The sequence below is a fragment of the Coffea eugenioides genome, chromosome 2 (genome assembly GCF_003713205.1).
Source record: "Coffea eugenioides isolate CCC68of chromosome 2, Ceug_1.0, whole genome shotgun sequence".
NCBI classification, from domain to species: domain Eukaryota; kingdom Viridiplantae; phylum Streptophyta; class Magnoliopsida; order Gentianales; family Rubiaceae; genus Coffea; species Coffea eugenioides.
In genome coordinates, this window is record NC_040036.1 from 78,263,986 (window position 1) to 78,278,859 (window position 14,874).

General features: G+C 38.1%; 2 protein-coding genes and 1 non-coding gene across 7 annotated transcripts; all 3 read left to right on the plus strand.

Annotated features, from left to right (window-relative positions):
- The first annotated feature begins 2,770 nt into the window (after window positions 1-2,770).
- LOC113760734 (pentatricopeptide repeat-containing protein At4g33990-like) lies at window positions 2,771-6,852 on the plus strand. 5 transcript variants are annotated; one of them, XM_027303423.1, is made up of 5 exons: window positions 2,771-4,792; window positions 5,507-5,585; window positions 5,662-5,805; window positions 6,078-6,222; window positions 6,369-6,852. In XM_027303423.1, exon 1 carries the CDS (start codon window positions 2,864-2,866, stop codon window positions 4,769-4,771), a length of 1,908 nt encoding a protein of 635 aa, XP_027159224.1. In that variant the 5' UTR covers window positions 2,771-2,863; the 3' UTR covers window positions 4,772-4,792; window positions 5,507-5,585; window positions 5,662-5,805; window positions 6,078-6,222; window positions 6,369-6,852. The 5 variants fall into 5 exon arrangements, with proteins under 5 accessions (XP_027159224.1, XP_027159220.1, XP_027159221.1 ...); XM_027303419.1 differs by having other exon boundaries at window positions 5,662-6,222; XM_027303420.1 differs by having other exon boundaries at window positions 5,670-6,222.
- Window positions 6,853-10,418: 3,566 nt separating this feature from the next.
- Window positions 10,419-13,192, plus strand: LOC113762238 (rop guanine nucleotide exchange factor 3-like). The gene is made up of 8 exons (XM_027305603.1): window positions 10,419-10,658; window positions 10,740-11,094; window positions 11,178-11,294; window positions 11,410-11,564; window positions 11,842-11,916; window positions 12,029-12,322; window positions 12,430-12,777; window positions 12,863-13,192. The coding sequence occupies exons 2-8, from the start codon at window positions 10,776-10,778 to the stop codon at window positions 12,983-12,985; spliced, it is 1,431 nt and encodes a 476-aa protein (XP_027161404.1). The 5' UTR covers window positions 10,419-10,658; window positions 10,740-10,775; the 3' UTR covers window positions 12,986-13,192.
- A 1,487-nt stretch (window positions 13,193-14,679) lies between these two features.
- Window positions 14,680-14,781, plus strand: LOC113764300. The gene has a single exon (XR_003467576.1). It is a non-coding gene; the product is annotated as a U6 spliceosomal RNA (small nuclear RNA).
- The last annotated feature ends 93 nt before the right edge of the window (window positions 14,782-14,874 follow it).

Below are 14,874 nucleotides of genomic sequence, written 5' to 3' on the forward strand. Positions count from 1 at the left end.
CCAAGAAAACGTTGACTGAATATTTCCACCCGCGCATGGTTGTTCAGATCATGGAATTTGCTAGCGAAGTTAAGATCATCTCTCAAACACTTCAAAACCAAATAGGGTGCCAAGATTCAAGAGTTAAAGGATCGGGGGAGGACTGGAGGAGTCGTTAGGACTTAACAGTGATCTGTTTTCTAATGTGTTATAAGAACTGCAGGAATTGGTTTTTGACTACTATAATTTGGCATCAATGCAAAAGCTGGTGCAAATTAATGTCGAGACACCTGCATTAGTATGGCAGCCGATAACTCCAGTCAAGAATAGCTCAAATCGGTGACAGTCAAATTAGGTTGAGCATAGCTTTTGACTCTTTTCACACTTCACCTAGATTGATTAGTAAATTACCCTCCTTGATGCCTACAAAAAAAAAAAAAAAAAAAGAAACTAGCCTCCTTGATCGATATAATTTCCATTCTGAAGTCAAATGTTTTGGTTTTGGGAAGGACCCTTTATATTTTCTATCAATTTGTTGAAGGATACATTTGGTTTTTTCCATTCATTCACCACATTGGACTAGAATCTCATGGGGTTGCAGCCCTTTTACTTCTTCCAGTGGGATAATATTGATTGTGTACAATTCTCCATAGAAGTCCTTGCTAGCACCTCCCTCACCAAGATGAACCATCACCTCGTGCAAAAGGGAACTAGACCAAATGAGTTCATATCCTGTTGCAGTTCATCAAAACCTGTTTAATTTGGAAGTGTAGTTATTTACAGCGATGACAAGTTAGTTCCTCAGACAATCTTATTAGGTAAAAACTTCAAAACCATTGCCGATTACTGCGATGTTGGGTTGATAATTGTAGTCATTATTGTGGAAAATGAGACAGCCGCCTTTCACACATCGGATGCCAAGATTTCTGCCGTCAATTCTCAAGTCAAGAATATCATAATTGTAGTTCAAAAAAGAAAGAACAAAAGGAGAATGATATAGGTGGACCAAATTATACAGAATTACTCCTGACAAATGAGTTTCTAATTTTTAATCCAAAACGTACTACTTAGCTAGGTGCACACTAAAATGTTCTTGATCATTGCAGCCTCCACTTTTTTACCAATAAAGACATTCCACTAACTGACAATTGCATATCCCCTCTCAACATTGTCAACACACGTTAGTCTCTTTCTTTGTTTCTCTTTTGTTTCAACATCAACTATTCTTACATTCTAGCTAATGAAAAGACTACATTAAAGTTGTGATATTCTCCAAAGGAGATTTAAGTAATTATACTATTAGAGTACTTGTGTATTTCCACCTTAGATAGATAGGCTCATGGCATATCCACCTCAGTGATGTGTGCATAGTTATATATATAATTTTTTTTTGCTGATAAAGTAGTAATTTGTAATCTGTAGTTAGATTAAAACTTGAAAGGGTTTTATATATCTTTCTGTGACATCGTCTCCAATTCTCCAAGAGGAAAAGGAATCATTTTCAACAAAAAATATACTGCAACGATTTGATATATATAGGATAAAAAGTAATTAAAAAATGTGTTCATGAAAAATGTAAACATTTTTAAGAAAAATAGCTTTTCGAACATGGCCATGAAAAAAACTATTATTTGCCTAGTCTTGGCAATTGGTGGATAGGTTGATTGTTAAGGGGGTTATTTTGTAGGTTGGAAAGAATTTGGGGGCCATGTAGTAGTTTTTAGTCCAAATCCAAAAGGGCAAATTATCCAATTGACCCTTTAACTCTTTGTCTAGGTAAAATTAAGTCCCTCATCTATTTTTTGCTGACTTTAAACCCTCGAACTTGTAAAATGGGGAACCCGTGGCCCTTTCAGCCAGTTTCTCCGGTTTTACAACTGGAGGACCAATTCACACGAACGCCAGTGTGCTTCTTTCAAGGGCATTTTTGTCCTCATATTCTAAGCAAAAAGGGCATACATAGTCCACCTTTCTATTTGATTTCCCTCACCTCCCTTACTTTTCCCTGCGCAACCCCCACGCAATCCCATGGCCGTCTCTGTCGCCACCGCAGCAGCCGCGGCCGCCGCGGCCTCCCAGAAGCTCTCTCCGCTTACAACCCCTCCTCATGACAAGCCCTTCTGCTCTTCCTTCTCAAAAACCCTTATAAAATCCTGCCACCCCGTCACCCACAGCCGCAAAGTCCACTGGACCGGTGTCTCGGCCGCTTCCAAGAATCATATCTCCGACGTCGTCTCCGATGTCTCCGATGATTATGACGACAAACCCAAAGAGAAGTGAGGCGTGATGGGCATCTATGGTGACCCCGAAGCTTCTCGCCTGTGCTATTTAGCCCTCCACGCGGTCCAGCACCGCGGCCAAGAAGGCGCCGGCATCGTCTCCGTCCATGACAACGTCCTCAAATCGATTACTGGAGTTGGTTTGGTTTCTGATGTCGTTCGTGTAAATTGGTCCTCCGGTTGCAAAACCGGAGAAACTGGCTAAAAGGGTCACGGATTTCCCATTTTACAAGTTCAAGGGCTTAAAGTCAGCAAAAAATAGACGAGGGGTTTAATTTTACCTAGACAAAAAGTTAAAGGGCCAATTGGATAATTTGCCCAATCCAAAACAATCTCAGGGCTAAATGTAATTAATACTTACAATTAAAGGGAAAAAAAAAAGCCCCCAAAAGGGCAAAAAAAATGGAAAAGAATCTAAAAAATAAAATTTTTGCTGATTGGGTGGTTTTAATGACCTTGAATTCAAAGGCGGCGGGACTGCAGGCGTCTCTCTCGTTCACCTGACAGCAATCTCTCTCTCTGGGCAATTCGATGCTTAGACCTTTAAAGACCTCCTCCGTGTGATACTTTCTTAGTCTGGAGAAGGTTGCCGAAGGAAGTGTCATATGTGCTCTCCTCTCCGAAATGCACGTGAACTGTTCGTGAAAATTCCCAAAAGGATTTCTCTTTTCCGAACCTCAACACGCGCCTTACTTCACAACTCGTCATGGCAAAACCACTCTTCTCTTCAAGAACTATATGTTTCTGTGGAAGACGAAAATGTGGTGTCGTGGACGGCGCAAATATCCCATTTGGAGAGGGAAAACCAGCCAGAGCAAGCAATTGGGCTCTTCAAAACAATGCTTATGAGGGATCAAAAACCAAATTTTGTCACGGTTTTGAGCGTTATACGAGCAATTGGTCAATTGGGTTCCAAAAACATGGCTAGTATGATTCATGGTTTCGCCATAAAATTGGGATGTGATTCAGAACTACCCTTAGTAACGGGACTCCTCGGGGCTTACTCTTCTGGTTGGGATATTGGAGCTGTTAGGATACTGTTTGCTCTGACCCCAAACAAAGATGTAATTTTATGGAGTGCAATGGTTTCGGCGTGTGTAAAGAATGAGGAGTATGTGGAGGCCTTGAATATTTTTAGAAAAATGCAAAGTTGCGGTGTGCAACCAAACCGTGTGAGCATTGTTACTGTGCTTCCCGCATGCGCTAATCTTGGTACTTTGTGGTTAGGGAAAGAAATTCATGGTTTTTCTATTAAAAGAGACTTCAATTCTCATATTAACCTGCAGAATTCACTTGTCGATATGTACGCAAAGTGCAGACTTTGGAGTTACTCAGTGCAAGTTTCCAGCAGCATGCAAACAAAGGATGTTGTTTCTTGGAGGAGTATGATATGCGGATCTATCACGAATGAAGGTCCAGCAAGGACTTTGATTTTGTTCTCGCAGATGCGATCTTCTTGTGTTGAAGTTGATGTCAATACTGTTCGTGTAATAATAGTAGCATCTTCACAGTTGGAGGAGATTAAAGTTGGACTTGGACTGCATGGACTTGCTCTGAAGATGGGATACGTGGAAGATATATCGCTCATGACTGCAATTCTTCAAATGTATGCTAACTTTGGGGAAATTGGGTCAGCAAAGACCTTGTTTGATTACCTAGACAATAAAGATCTTATTGCTTGGAGTGCAATGATCGCAGCTTATGTCCAAAATGAACAACCTTTTGATGCTTTCAAAGTGTATAGACAGATGCAATCAGCTGGTGAGAAGCCTAATGAGGTCACTTTTCTTAGTTTACTGCAATCTTGCTCCTCCATGACAGCTCAGGAAATTGGAGAAAGTATACATGCATATCTCTTAAAGGCTGGATATATGTTGAATGCATTTGTGACATCTGCATTAATCGACATGTATTGTAAGTTTGGAAGAACAAGGCAAGGAGTGGCTCTTTTTGATGAAAATCATAGCAGAGATCTTGTATGTTGGAGCTCGATGATCAATGGATATGGGATTAATGGATTGGGAGAGGAGGCTCTTCATTGCTTTTCAAACATGTTGCATTGTGGAGTAAAACCCAATGAAGTGGTTTTCATTTCTCTTCTGGCTGCTTGTAGCCATTGTGGCCTTGAATATGAGGGTTGGAGCTGGTTTTATGCAATGGGAGAGAAATTTGGCATAACTCCAAAACTTGCACATTATGCCTGCATGGTGGATATGCTTAGTCGTCAAGGGAACGTTGAAGAAGCTTTTGAATTCGTGAAGAAGATGCCCATCAATCCTGATAAACGGATATGGGGAGCAATTCTTGCTGGCTGTAGAGAAACTTGTGGATCTTCTGAAGTATCAGAAATAGCAGCCAGGCAACTTCTTAGTTTGGACCCGGAGAATGCCAGTTATCATGTATTTCTATCGAACTTATATGCAGAACAAGGCAGGTGGAAAGAGGCAGCAAAGTTGAGAGAATTGGTGGATTCAAGGGGATTGAAGAAAGAGATCGGTCATAGTATGATTTAATGCACATACATACTGATGGAGGTGATCAAGTCCAGACCTCTGAATTGCACAGGACACATATAGTTTTTATAGCTGGCAATAAAAACTTTTAACATATCGTCTTATCCTTAGTAACTGGCAATAATAATCTTTAACAAATTATCTTATCCTTAGTTAATCTTGAATGTCCCTTAGTTTATTCATTTCGGTTTCCAAAATGCTTCATAACTTATAAGCCCTCCACCATTATGATTTCCAACAGCTAGCTCCTCTGACAATTTTATCACACTGTGTATCAATGGAGCAAAGTAACTGACCAACAAATTTATTTGCTCATTAAATCTTGATTCAACACGAAATGTGACTCATTTAGTAATTAATACTACAATATGTCATAAATTCATCTATTCTCTGCATGAGATAGAGAGAGGGAGAACGTTAATTAGCCTTGAAACGCGAAATAAGTTTCAACATCCCAGCATAAATTGTCATAATGCATGCAACAGAGACTGATGTCCAGCCTCCCTTGCATAAGAAGCAGGGACGGCAGAACAATTCTTTTTTCTCTTCTGTAATGGGAGGAACACTTGAAGTACTTCTTGTTAGTGCTGAAGGCATTAGGCACACTAACATAGTAGGTACTTCTTTTTTAGTGCTAAAAGTTTAATAGTTCTGATTAACTCTTTTTCTTGATAATATTGAGCTTTACAACAATAGTGGAGTTTTGAACCTTTTGAGCTTATGATTCTTGGACAGGGAAACCAACCTACTATGTAATTCTTGAGTGCAGAGATCAAGTTCACCAAAGTAAAACATCTAGAGGTACAATTTTCTGGTAGGTTTTTCCAGATTTTTAGCCTTCCATTCCACAGAGACGATGTTTCTTGATTTGTCCTGATGTAGAAGTTCAGTGCTGCAGGTCACGAAGAAGTTTTCTGGAACGAAAAATTTACATTTGAATTGCCAGAGCGGGGAACGGACGACGAGATCTACCTCAAACTTAAAATCATGGATGAAGAATTTTTCTCACGTGGTGCATTTGTAGGCCAAACAACGTACAGAAAATTCAACTGCCTGGAAAACAATTTCCTAAAATTTTGCACTCTACCCCATGATTCTCATTAGTTCTTCTTTTTAAGCTTCTCTTGTTTCAACAATGTCTAAGTTAAATCAGGATAACTTTCCAAGTCTGTGTTATATTGCACCATGAGGGAAAAATGATTATACCATCATAAACTACTAAATTATTTGTATTACTAAGTCACCCTATTTTGCATACCACATGTAGTGACCTGTTAATTATATGTGCTAATTTGCTGTTCTTTAGTATCTTCCTCAAAGGTATAATCGTGGAGGGGAAAGACAAAGGAATCATAGAAGTGAAACCAGCTCCATACAATGTTGTTCTTGATGATGACACTTTTAAAGGGCAGATAAGTATCGGACTCAAATACTCTGCAAATGCTGCAAATGTAAGTAATACATGCATGCACTCGTATTATATATATATGTATCTATCTTCATTTGCATGAAAATCTACCCAGTGAATTCAGCATTTACACTACCTGAATCACCTGGGATTCACTCTAAGTACTGCTATTACTGCTACATTTTTCAGCTTAAAATACAACAAATAGAGAGAAGGCAAGGTGAAGCGGATGAGAATGGAGAGAAGGGATCAGTTGGCCTCTCCATATGCAGTTCTATAGCAACTTTCTGGCGAAATCCCTGGTGGAGGTTCTTGTTTCGCTCTAAGAAGTCAAAATCCAGAGAGAAACAGAAACGAAACTAATTAGGGCGTTGCCATGCTTTGGAATCCAGCTTAATCATGTGATGCACCAAGTCAAGGAGAAAATTATACACGCTAAACTCCTAAAGGATCTGATTTTGTGTCCATGTTTTAGATCCATTAACAATCAGATCAGCTAATGCTTTCCTCAGGAGGGGAAAAAATTTGCTAATGCTTTAAATGTCTGTTTATTATTCCGAAAAATAGTGTCATAATCACTTGGACAAGTTCTTCTTGCTTTCGGTCAACTGTGTTGCAGCATATTCAATCTAGTAGTGAATAGAAGTTTCTAATGCTCCCTCTTTTTGGTCTACTCCTTTCTCTTCTTTTTTTTTTTTTTTTTTATTTTTTTTTAGAAGTTCACAATCGATAATATCTTAAATTGAGGCCTTGTTGGATAACTCTAATTAATGCTGAAAATTAACTCTTTGAATTCAGCATGTCTGTTGTCTCACCACTTAATGTGTTAAATGCTACTCCCTCCCTTTTTTTATAACTGACGTTTGCTCTTAAGTACTTTTATCTGTCGTTTTACTATCCCCATGCAGCATTAATTATTTTTTCACAATTTTACCCTTTTATCTCTCTTTTCCAATACAGGGCTCTTAATTACTACTCCTAGTTAGTTTGCATTGCTTTTGGCCTAATAAAACAGCACCATTTAGTACTCTAGTGAGAGAAAATATGGGTGAATTGGACAATTAATGAGGGTATAAAAGGAAAGTAGTGTATAGATTTAAACAATGAAAAAACTTTTCTTAATTGGTGTGCAAAACCTTAAACGTCAGTTATAAAAAAAGAAAGGGAGTACTTAATTTGTGTACAACTTTTCAATCGAAAATTTTTCACTGAATTTTCTAAATTGACTACATATATTACTATAACTCTCGCACATATAGCACGCTCTCATGCATGCTCTTGCACAAAAAAACACATTTGTATTCTTTCTGTTTAACACACGCGTCCACGCAGACAAATATGCATTCTCACGCACAAATATGTATCACTTCTAAATTGTTTTATTATTTTTTTCTCTTTTTCACATACACGCATTTTTCTTCCTCTCTAAACACACAAATAAAGGCAATTTTTTTAAAAGATAAAATATAATATTTTTGCAATACTTTAATTCAGTATTATAATTCTTATTAAACTTAATCAATGGGCAAGATTCCAGATGAGATTGCAAGATTAGCAACATAGTAATGGGCCTAAAAGGCTACTGGCCCATCATATGGTTGTTCCGGGAAAGCATGGGCTTCCTTCCCCAAGAAATGGAAACGCACCTAAACCTAATGGGAGACCCCCACATCGTTGTCAGGACTTTATACCAGTCTTGAAGCTAGAGTTTCAGAACTGTTCCCGCTTTCTTATCAAGAAATTCAGAAGAAAAAATTACTGAAAAAAGAAATATGACCATTATAGAATATCTAACAGAACATATTTGTAAAATAAAATGAGTGATTCCGAAGATAACTTTACCTGTCTCTCAGATTTCGAAATAGAAAAAATAAGTAATAAACTTGACTAAAAGTATCAAATTTCTGAATCGTTAAAAGCTTTAATTATGATTAGCCCTTTGTTCATCTCCTTAACTACGTCCATTGAGATCAAATTATTTATTTAAATTCATTAACTATTTGTTCTATATTTAGATTTTGTTAAATTCATCCGATCAAAGATAAACTCTATGAGTATTTTATACCTTACATTGAGAATTAAAACCCGAAAGAACCCAAATATTATTTTCCTTCGTGGCAACCCCTGTCAAACGAAAGGAGGGGAAAAAAAAAACCCCAGTAAACAGCAATGGGTAGTTGACTTGATCTCAATAATTAAAAGGAGTTTTCTTGTTAAATTTCTTTCTTCTTCTTCTTCTTCTTGTTCTTGCCTTCCTCTTTTCATATGGTTTCCCCATTTCCTTTCTCCAACCCCTGTCTTGCTTTGATTTGCAGTCCATGAGAAGATGCATGCATTTGCTTCTAAAGAACCATTATTCATTTGACCTCAATGATTTGGATGTATAAAAATAATTAAGCATCATATAATTCACACGTTCACGAATTTGTTGAAGTGCCATGCACGTCTACTATCATGACGGACCAGTTTGACACTTTTTTTTTTCTTCTTCTTTTTGGTAGGTAAACATCATTATTGCCTAATGGGTGTTTACTATTACTATTACTGATTTTACTCAGCCAGGTGACAGTGTTTAACCACCACAGGCACAGTACTAGGGATTCATCATTCATGGGCTAAACTTCTAACAACTCTCAGCTTCTTTTCTTTTTTTTTTTTGGTTTCTGTTTCTTTTCTTGGTTATAGTATTCAGTATAGGATTTTCTGGTTAATGCATTAACAATTTACTTGAGGCTTGTTAAGATGCATCTTCTAAGTGAGACTCACAAATGGTTTGAAAAGGGACTAAATCAATGCAAGACTCGACCAATTTGCAACATGCATGCACCTACTCTACTCTTAGGAGTGCGTTTGATAAAATTGAAATCTGAAATCTGAATCTATTAAGTTATTAAATTGTAAATACTGAAATTCTAACATTTGAATGCATTCACTTATCACTTATTTTTTGGAATAAGTCTTGCCTACGCGATTCAGATGTGTTTAATTAATGTACATAATTAATTAAGATGTTTTATTTTTTATTATTATCAGATACGTTCGAACATGTTAAGATCTGAATTTCATTAAGTGTTAAATTGGGTTGGTTATCAACCAGTATCTAACAAATGTGATGAACAATTTATAAAGGTCTAACAAATTCGACGAATAAATGATTAGTAAAAGTTAGAAGTCTTGACGTGAAAAAAAAAAAAAAAAAAGGTTAGAAGTCTTGTTGGTTTAGTTACTGCTCTGCACTTCGATGTAGCACAAATGTGAAAGTACAGTTGGCTTTTGTATACATTAATCTACAATAAGTTTGCAGATTAGTCCAAGTATTTTGATGTTTCTCGAGTACATGATAACAGCAGAATATGTGGTTTCCACTTATATATAACACAGTTTACTGAGAATAGTTACATTTTAAACATTCTCTTGAAATGTTTAACAGTAGAAGCACAAGGCACAGGAGTCTAGCCAGTGGGCCTAATCACGGTCGATAAAAACTTTAAAAGATACACAGTACTGCTCCACAACTCCTTGTCGATTGTTCCTTAATCATTACCTAATTATGGGCGGCCAACCGCAAAGGATCCCTGACAGGCCGCCTTTATTTATTATGCCCGTCAAAATTTGGATTATCATAATCCACATTCTTCTATCTAAGGTGATAAAATAATGTGATATTCTGTATTTTAAGTCTATTTCAATCTACCATATAACTATATCCCAACATCCCTTGATTAGTGATGTAGTCCTGAGCTCTTGGTTCAGGTCCTAATCCTGATGAGTACTACATTTTTAAACTCCGGATGAGTCCTTATCGAGTCATCTGCGTTATAACTAGAGGTAGCTCTATAGAAACAGCAATCTTCTGGGCTGTTTGAGACAGCTTTGATTTATTCCTCAACTTCACATATCTTCATCAATGACCCAGATATATGTATATATATCTGGTTTTTCTCATGAATGAAGTTGATGAAATTGGCCTTTTTGCTTGAGGTAAATGAGATGTTTCTTTTCTTTTTCTTTTTTTGTTTGTGGGGTGGGGGTGAAGAAATAAAGGTTGGGACTTTGGACTTGGGAGGGAACTGTTTCAAAACGGCATTCACTCAGCAAAGCCAACAGCTATAGCCATCGTTTTCAAAGCAGCATCAATTCTTCAAATTCAAATCATCAGCCCATCCATTAAAGGTAGCATAAAAGAATGGTTTTACCGTTGCTTTTTTCTCTTCCAGCCGTTATCTTCAAAATTTTTAAACCACCAGTATGTTGGCTTCTGTTTCTCCCAAGTCATGCTTGGTCTCCTTGGATGACTTGCTACTTTGTCAAGAAAGTTGCTGCATGTTCAGTGTGATCAGTGAATAATTTCAAAGTTAAGCTAAGAAAAAGACACAGCAGATTCTTTTTTTTTTTTCCTTTTTCTTTTTCTGGAAAGCAATATATGAAATGCTTTTGTCTTGGAACTCAAGAATTCTAACATTTTGAAGTCAGTTCCCGGTAGATTTAGTTTCATAAAAAATGCATCCTCTCTTCAAGTACTTTTGCCTGAAATTGAGTTTACAACCTTGACATCTGCAGCAGCAGTCTAGATAAAGGGGGAAGACAAGGGATCAAATGGATAGCGCGGGTAATTCGGATGAAACTTGTGATCTGGGATATCAACCTTCACAATCTTCTTTAGATCAGAATGATCAATCATCGTCAACCGAAGCCACCAGCTTTTCGTTGCAGAGTGGCTATTCTTTCTGCAGAACTAACTCAGACGTCTCAGCCTTCTCTGAACCTACAGATGACAACAGCAGCACCTTTTCGGAGACCCCCTCTCCCTTATGTTGGCCAGGAATGAAATCTCCCAAAACTCCTGTGCTTTCAAAACTAGTAATGCAGCAACAAAACCCTGCTGCAGATGATGAGACAGAGACTGAAGATTTAGGTGGGTTCTGCAAGATTGATTCTTTTCCGTCCCTTTTCTTTTTGGTTTCCCTAGTTTCCTAACGGTGTTCGAAATACTTGTAGAGCTTGACATGATGAAGGAAAGATTTTCGAAGCTGCTATTAGGCCAAGACATGTCCGGAAGTGGGAAAGGTGTCAGCACTGCTGTGGCAGTATCAAATTCCATAACAAATCTTTATGGTACTGCTATGTTAAACGCTCCTGTAGTTGGGCCAGATTGTACTTCTATTACTTCAATTCTGATGCATGTTTTATTTTTCTGATTTAGTATCTCAATTTTGTTTACACCGTGCAGCTTCTATATTTGGTCACCATCTACGATTAGAACCATTACATCCTGATAAGAAATTGATGTGGAAGAGAGAAATGAATTGCTTTTTATCCATCTGTGACCACATAGTAGAATTTGTTCCAGCATTACATGATTTACAAGATGGGACTGCTGTTGAGGTGACGTCTCTGTTCTTTTAGTTTTTATTTTTTGTTTCATTTATTTATTTATTTATTTTTGGTATTGGTTACTGGGCAAAGGTTAGGCAGAACAGGGGCTGATGATCTTTGTTCCTCCAGGCTAGTATAGGCATTGAAGGTTGGCACTACCATTACCATTAGGCCAAGACCTTTGGCCTCAATAATGTCATCTATGGATTCCCCTCTTTTACGCTAACCAATCTGGTTCTTTGCATGTTTAATTAATTAACATGATGGGTATATGATCAACTTTCAGGTGATGACTAGTAGACCGAGGTCAGACATCAGCGTCAACCTTCCTGCACTGAGAAAACTTGATGCATTGCTCCTGGTAAAGACTGCTACTGTCTGTCTGCTGTTATAATCAACATTGATCTTTGAAAAATGACCCAAATTTTCTGTTTTGTGTCAAATCTGATAGCTGAATTGATGTTGCGTGACAGGAAGTATTGGACAGCTTTGAGGAAACTGAATTTTGGTATGCTGAACAGGGAAGCATGTCAGGAAAGTCGCGGTCTGGGTCATTTAGGAGGATTCCTGCTCCTCAGCGCAAAGAAGAAAAATGGTGGCTACCAGTCCCATGTGTTCCTTCTGGAGGCCTCTCTGAGAAGTCAAGGAAGCACCTGCGCCACAAGCGTGATTGTGCCAACCAAATACACAAAGCTGCCAAGGCTCTTAATAATAGCATTCTTGCTGAAATGGAGATCCCTGATTCCTACATGGCATCACTTCCTAAGGTAGTCATATTATAAATCAGATGAAGCTACTGCAATTCTTTAACGGTAATATGACAATAATAGTCAGCTGTCTAACTGTATTTTCTGTGTATCAATGCTCTACTCAGAGTGGAAAAGCAATTGTTGGAGATGCAGTTTACCGCTATATGTGCAATGGGGAGAAATTTACACCTGACTTGCTTCTGAACTGCCTTAATCTGGGCTCTGAACATGAAGCACTCGAGTTCGCAGATAAGATTGAAGCTTCAATGTACACATGGAGGCGTAAAGCATGCAGCATGACACACTCGAAATCATCATGGGACCTGGTTAAAGACTTCATGTCTGATATCGATCGGACGGACAAGAATCATATCCTAGCAGAACGAGCTGAGAGTCTGTTGTTCTGCTTAAAGCAAAGATATCCTGAGCTTTCCCAAACATCATTGGACGCAAGCAAGATTCATCACAACAGAGTATGTATCTCCAAAATCCACATTTGTCCTTCCCAAAACATTATACCAGTTTCTTGTTTTTTATAATGATCTTGTTTACATTCAGGATGTAGGGAAAGCTATCCTGGAGAGTTACTCTAGAGTATTGGAAGGTTTGGCCTTCAACGTTGTTGCTTGGATTGAGGATGTCCTATTTGTGGACAAAACCACACGAAACCAAGATCAGTAGGATCATATTGACGGGGTGTTATCAAAAGCCGAACTCAGTTTCTGTCAAGCTGCACATTTGCAAACAGCAAGAAAGGATCTTTTTGACTGACAGCTACAATAGGAGAAAATCGGTTCATTATATCAATAACTAGCTAGTAATGCTAAGATGTCAATCACTCTTAAATGCAGTCTCGATTCTGATTTATGACCCAAGATTTATTACCAATTCCAGCAGTCTATGATTTGTGCTCTTCAGAATTTACTTTCATTTTGTGATTATACTGCTACGACTTTAGGGAATGGAACTCGCTAGCTAATTAGATATCCTCTAAAATGAGGATGGCAGAAAGAAGCAAAATCCATTTGGTTAAGACCATGAAAATGTTCATTGCCATTTTTTAGATACTTGGACCAATTGGAACAATGCTTATTTCTGTAGAGGCCATAAGGCAGTTCCTCTCTTTGATTCGACATTCGAGGAGAAAAATTTACAGCAAAAGCATTCAAGTTGCTCTTACGTATCACCCTCCAGGCTCCAACCCAGCAGATTGAGCAGTTGAGCTGCTTCTTCCCTTGTCCTCTTTACCCAGAAGAAAAAATGATTTTGTTCCATAATCCACAGTAAAACGGTGGATCAACTATGTTACTGACACCAATCTACAGCCCTCACAACTGGCCCTATAAGAAAAATAAAGAATGGAGAGTATTTGCCTCTCAATTAAGTACCATTTGAAGTCCTGTCTTAGCCTAAACCTGTATTACCAGACCAAAAGCATACCTCAAGTCTCCTGAGTACAGTGCTGAACTGCCGGGAGGACGAAACAATTCTCTATTAATTTGCTTAAGTGAAAATCAGTACATACTAAAGGTCAACGGCAATGTCTATGCATATCACCAATTCCAGCACAAACTGACCAGTCCTAGACAAAAGATAATGAGACATTTCTCCTCTGGTACATGCATCAGACAATTAGGCACTTTAGAAAATAATAACTGGCCAACAAGGCACAGGACAAGCGTGTGTAAGAAATACATGATGCGTTCATTTGAGGTGCCCAAAAGGGGCTTTGGATGGTAGCAAAGGATGGATATTTGCTCTTGGTGGTGACAGCCCGTCACTGCATTTTGCTCCACTGCTGCATACATTATTTTTGCAGGCATTGTTCACATAGAAGCTTATACTAAGATTAGATTATAAGCATCTTGACAGACTTTTGTGTCTTTCTTTGGAATTCGAACAAAACAAGTTGTCACACTCTTCATAAATATAATGACCAAGACCATACACATCTTTGCATTTCATTAAAAATATGAAAGTCTCTGGTGTTATTTTTGAAGAATTTTATGCCTTTTTGTGCTTGGTGAAGTATGGACAAGCCATGACAAGCACAATAGCGGAAGTCTGGCAGAGTTGAAAGTACCACAGTTTATACTATAGGCCACTGCTGTACAAGTCCGATAATGCTCTAGGCAGTTAATTGGGAGTTATTAATGACAAATGTGGACAAATAATAACTGAGTATCACCTCAGATATGAAAGCTTCAAGCATGAGAGTAAGATACCAGTAAAGTTCTTAATGTAAATTGAAGATCTCAAACTCAAGACCTATTACCTATATTCTCTCTTCCGTACCACCTAACCCATCCCTTTCCCCATTGAGCTTTTCAGTTGTTATACTTCCTCTTTAACTCAAATCAGATGCATTTGCTTTTGTCCCTTTGGGGTCATCAAAAAAATTGGAATGATATAGAGAAGATTAGCGTGGCCCCTGCACAAGGATGACTCGCACAGAAGCATTCGTTTGCTCTAATATTAAGTTTTTCGACAGCTGGGGGGTGTTGCCACGCCTGAGGGAATACATAAGCCCTTTTATAATCTGTACGTTGTTGCATGGATTTCTCAAATCT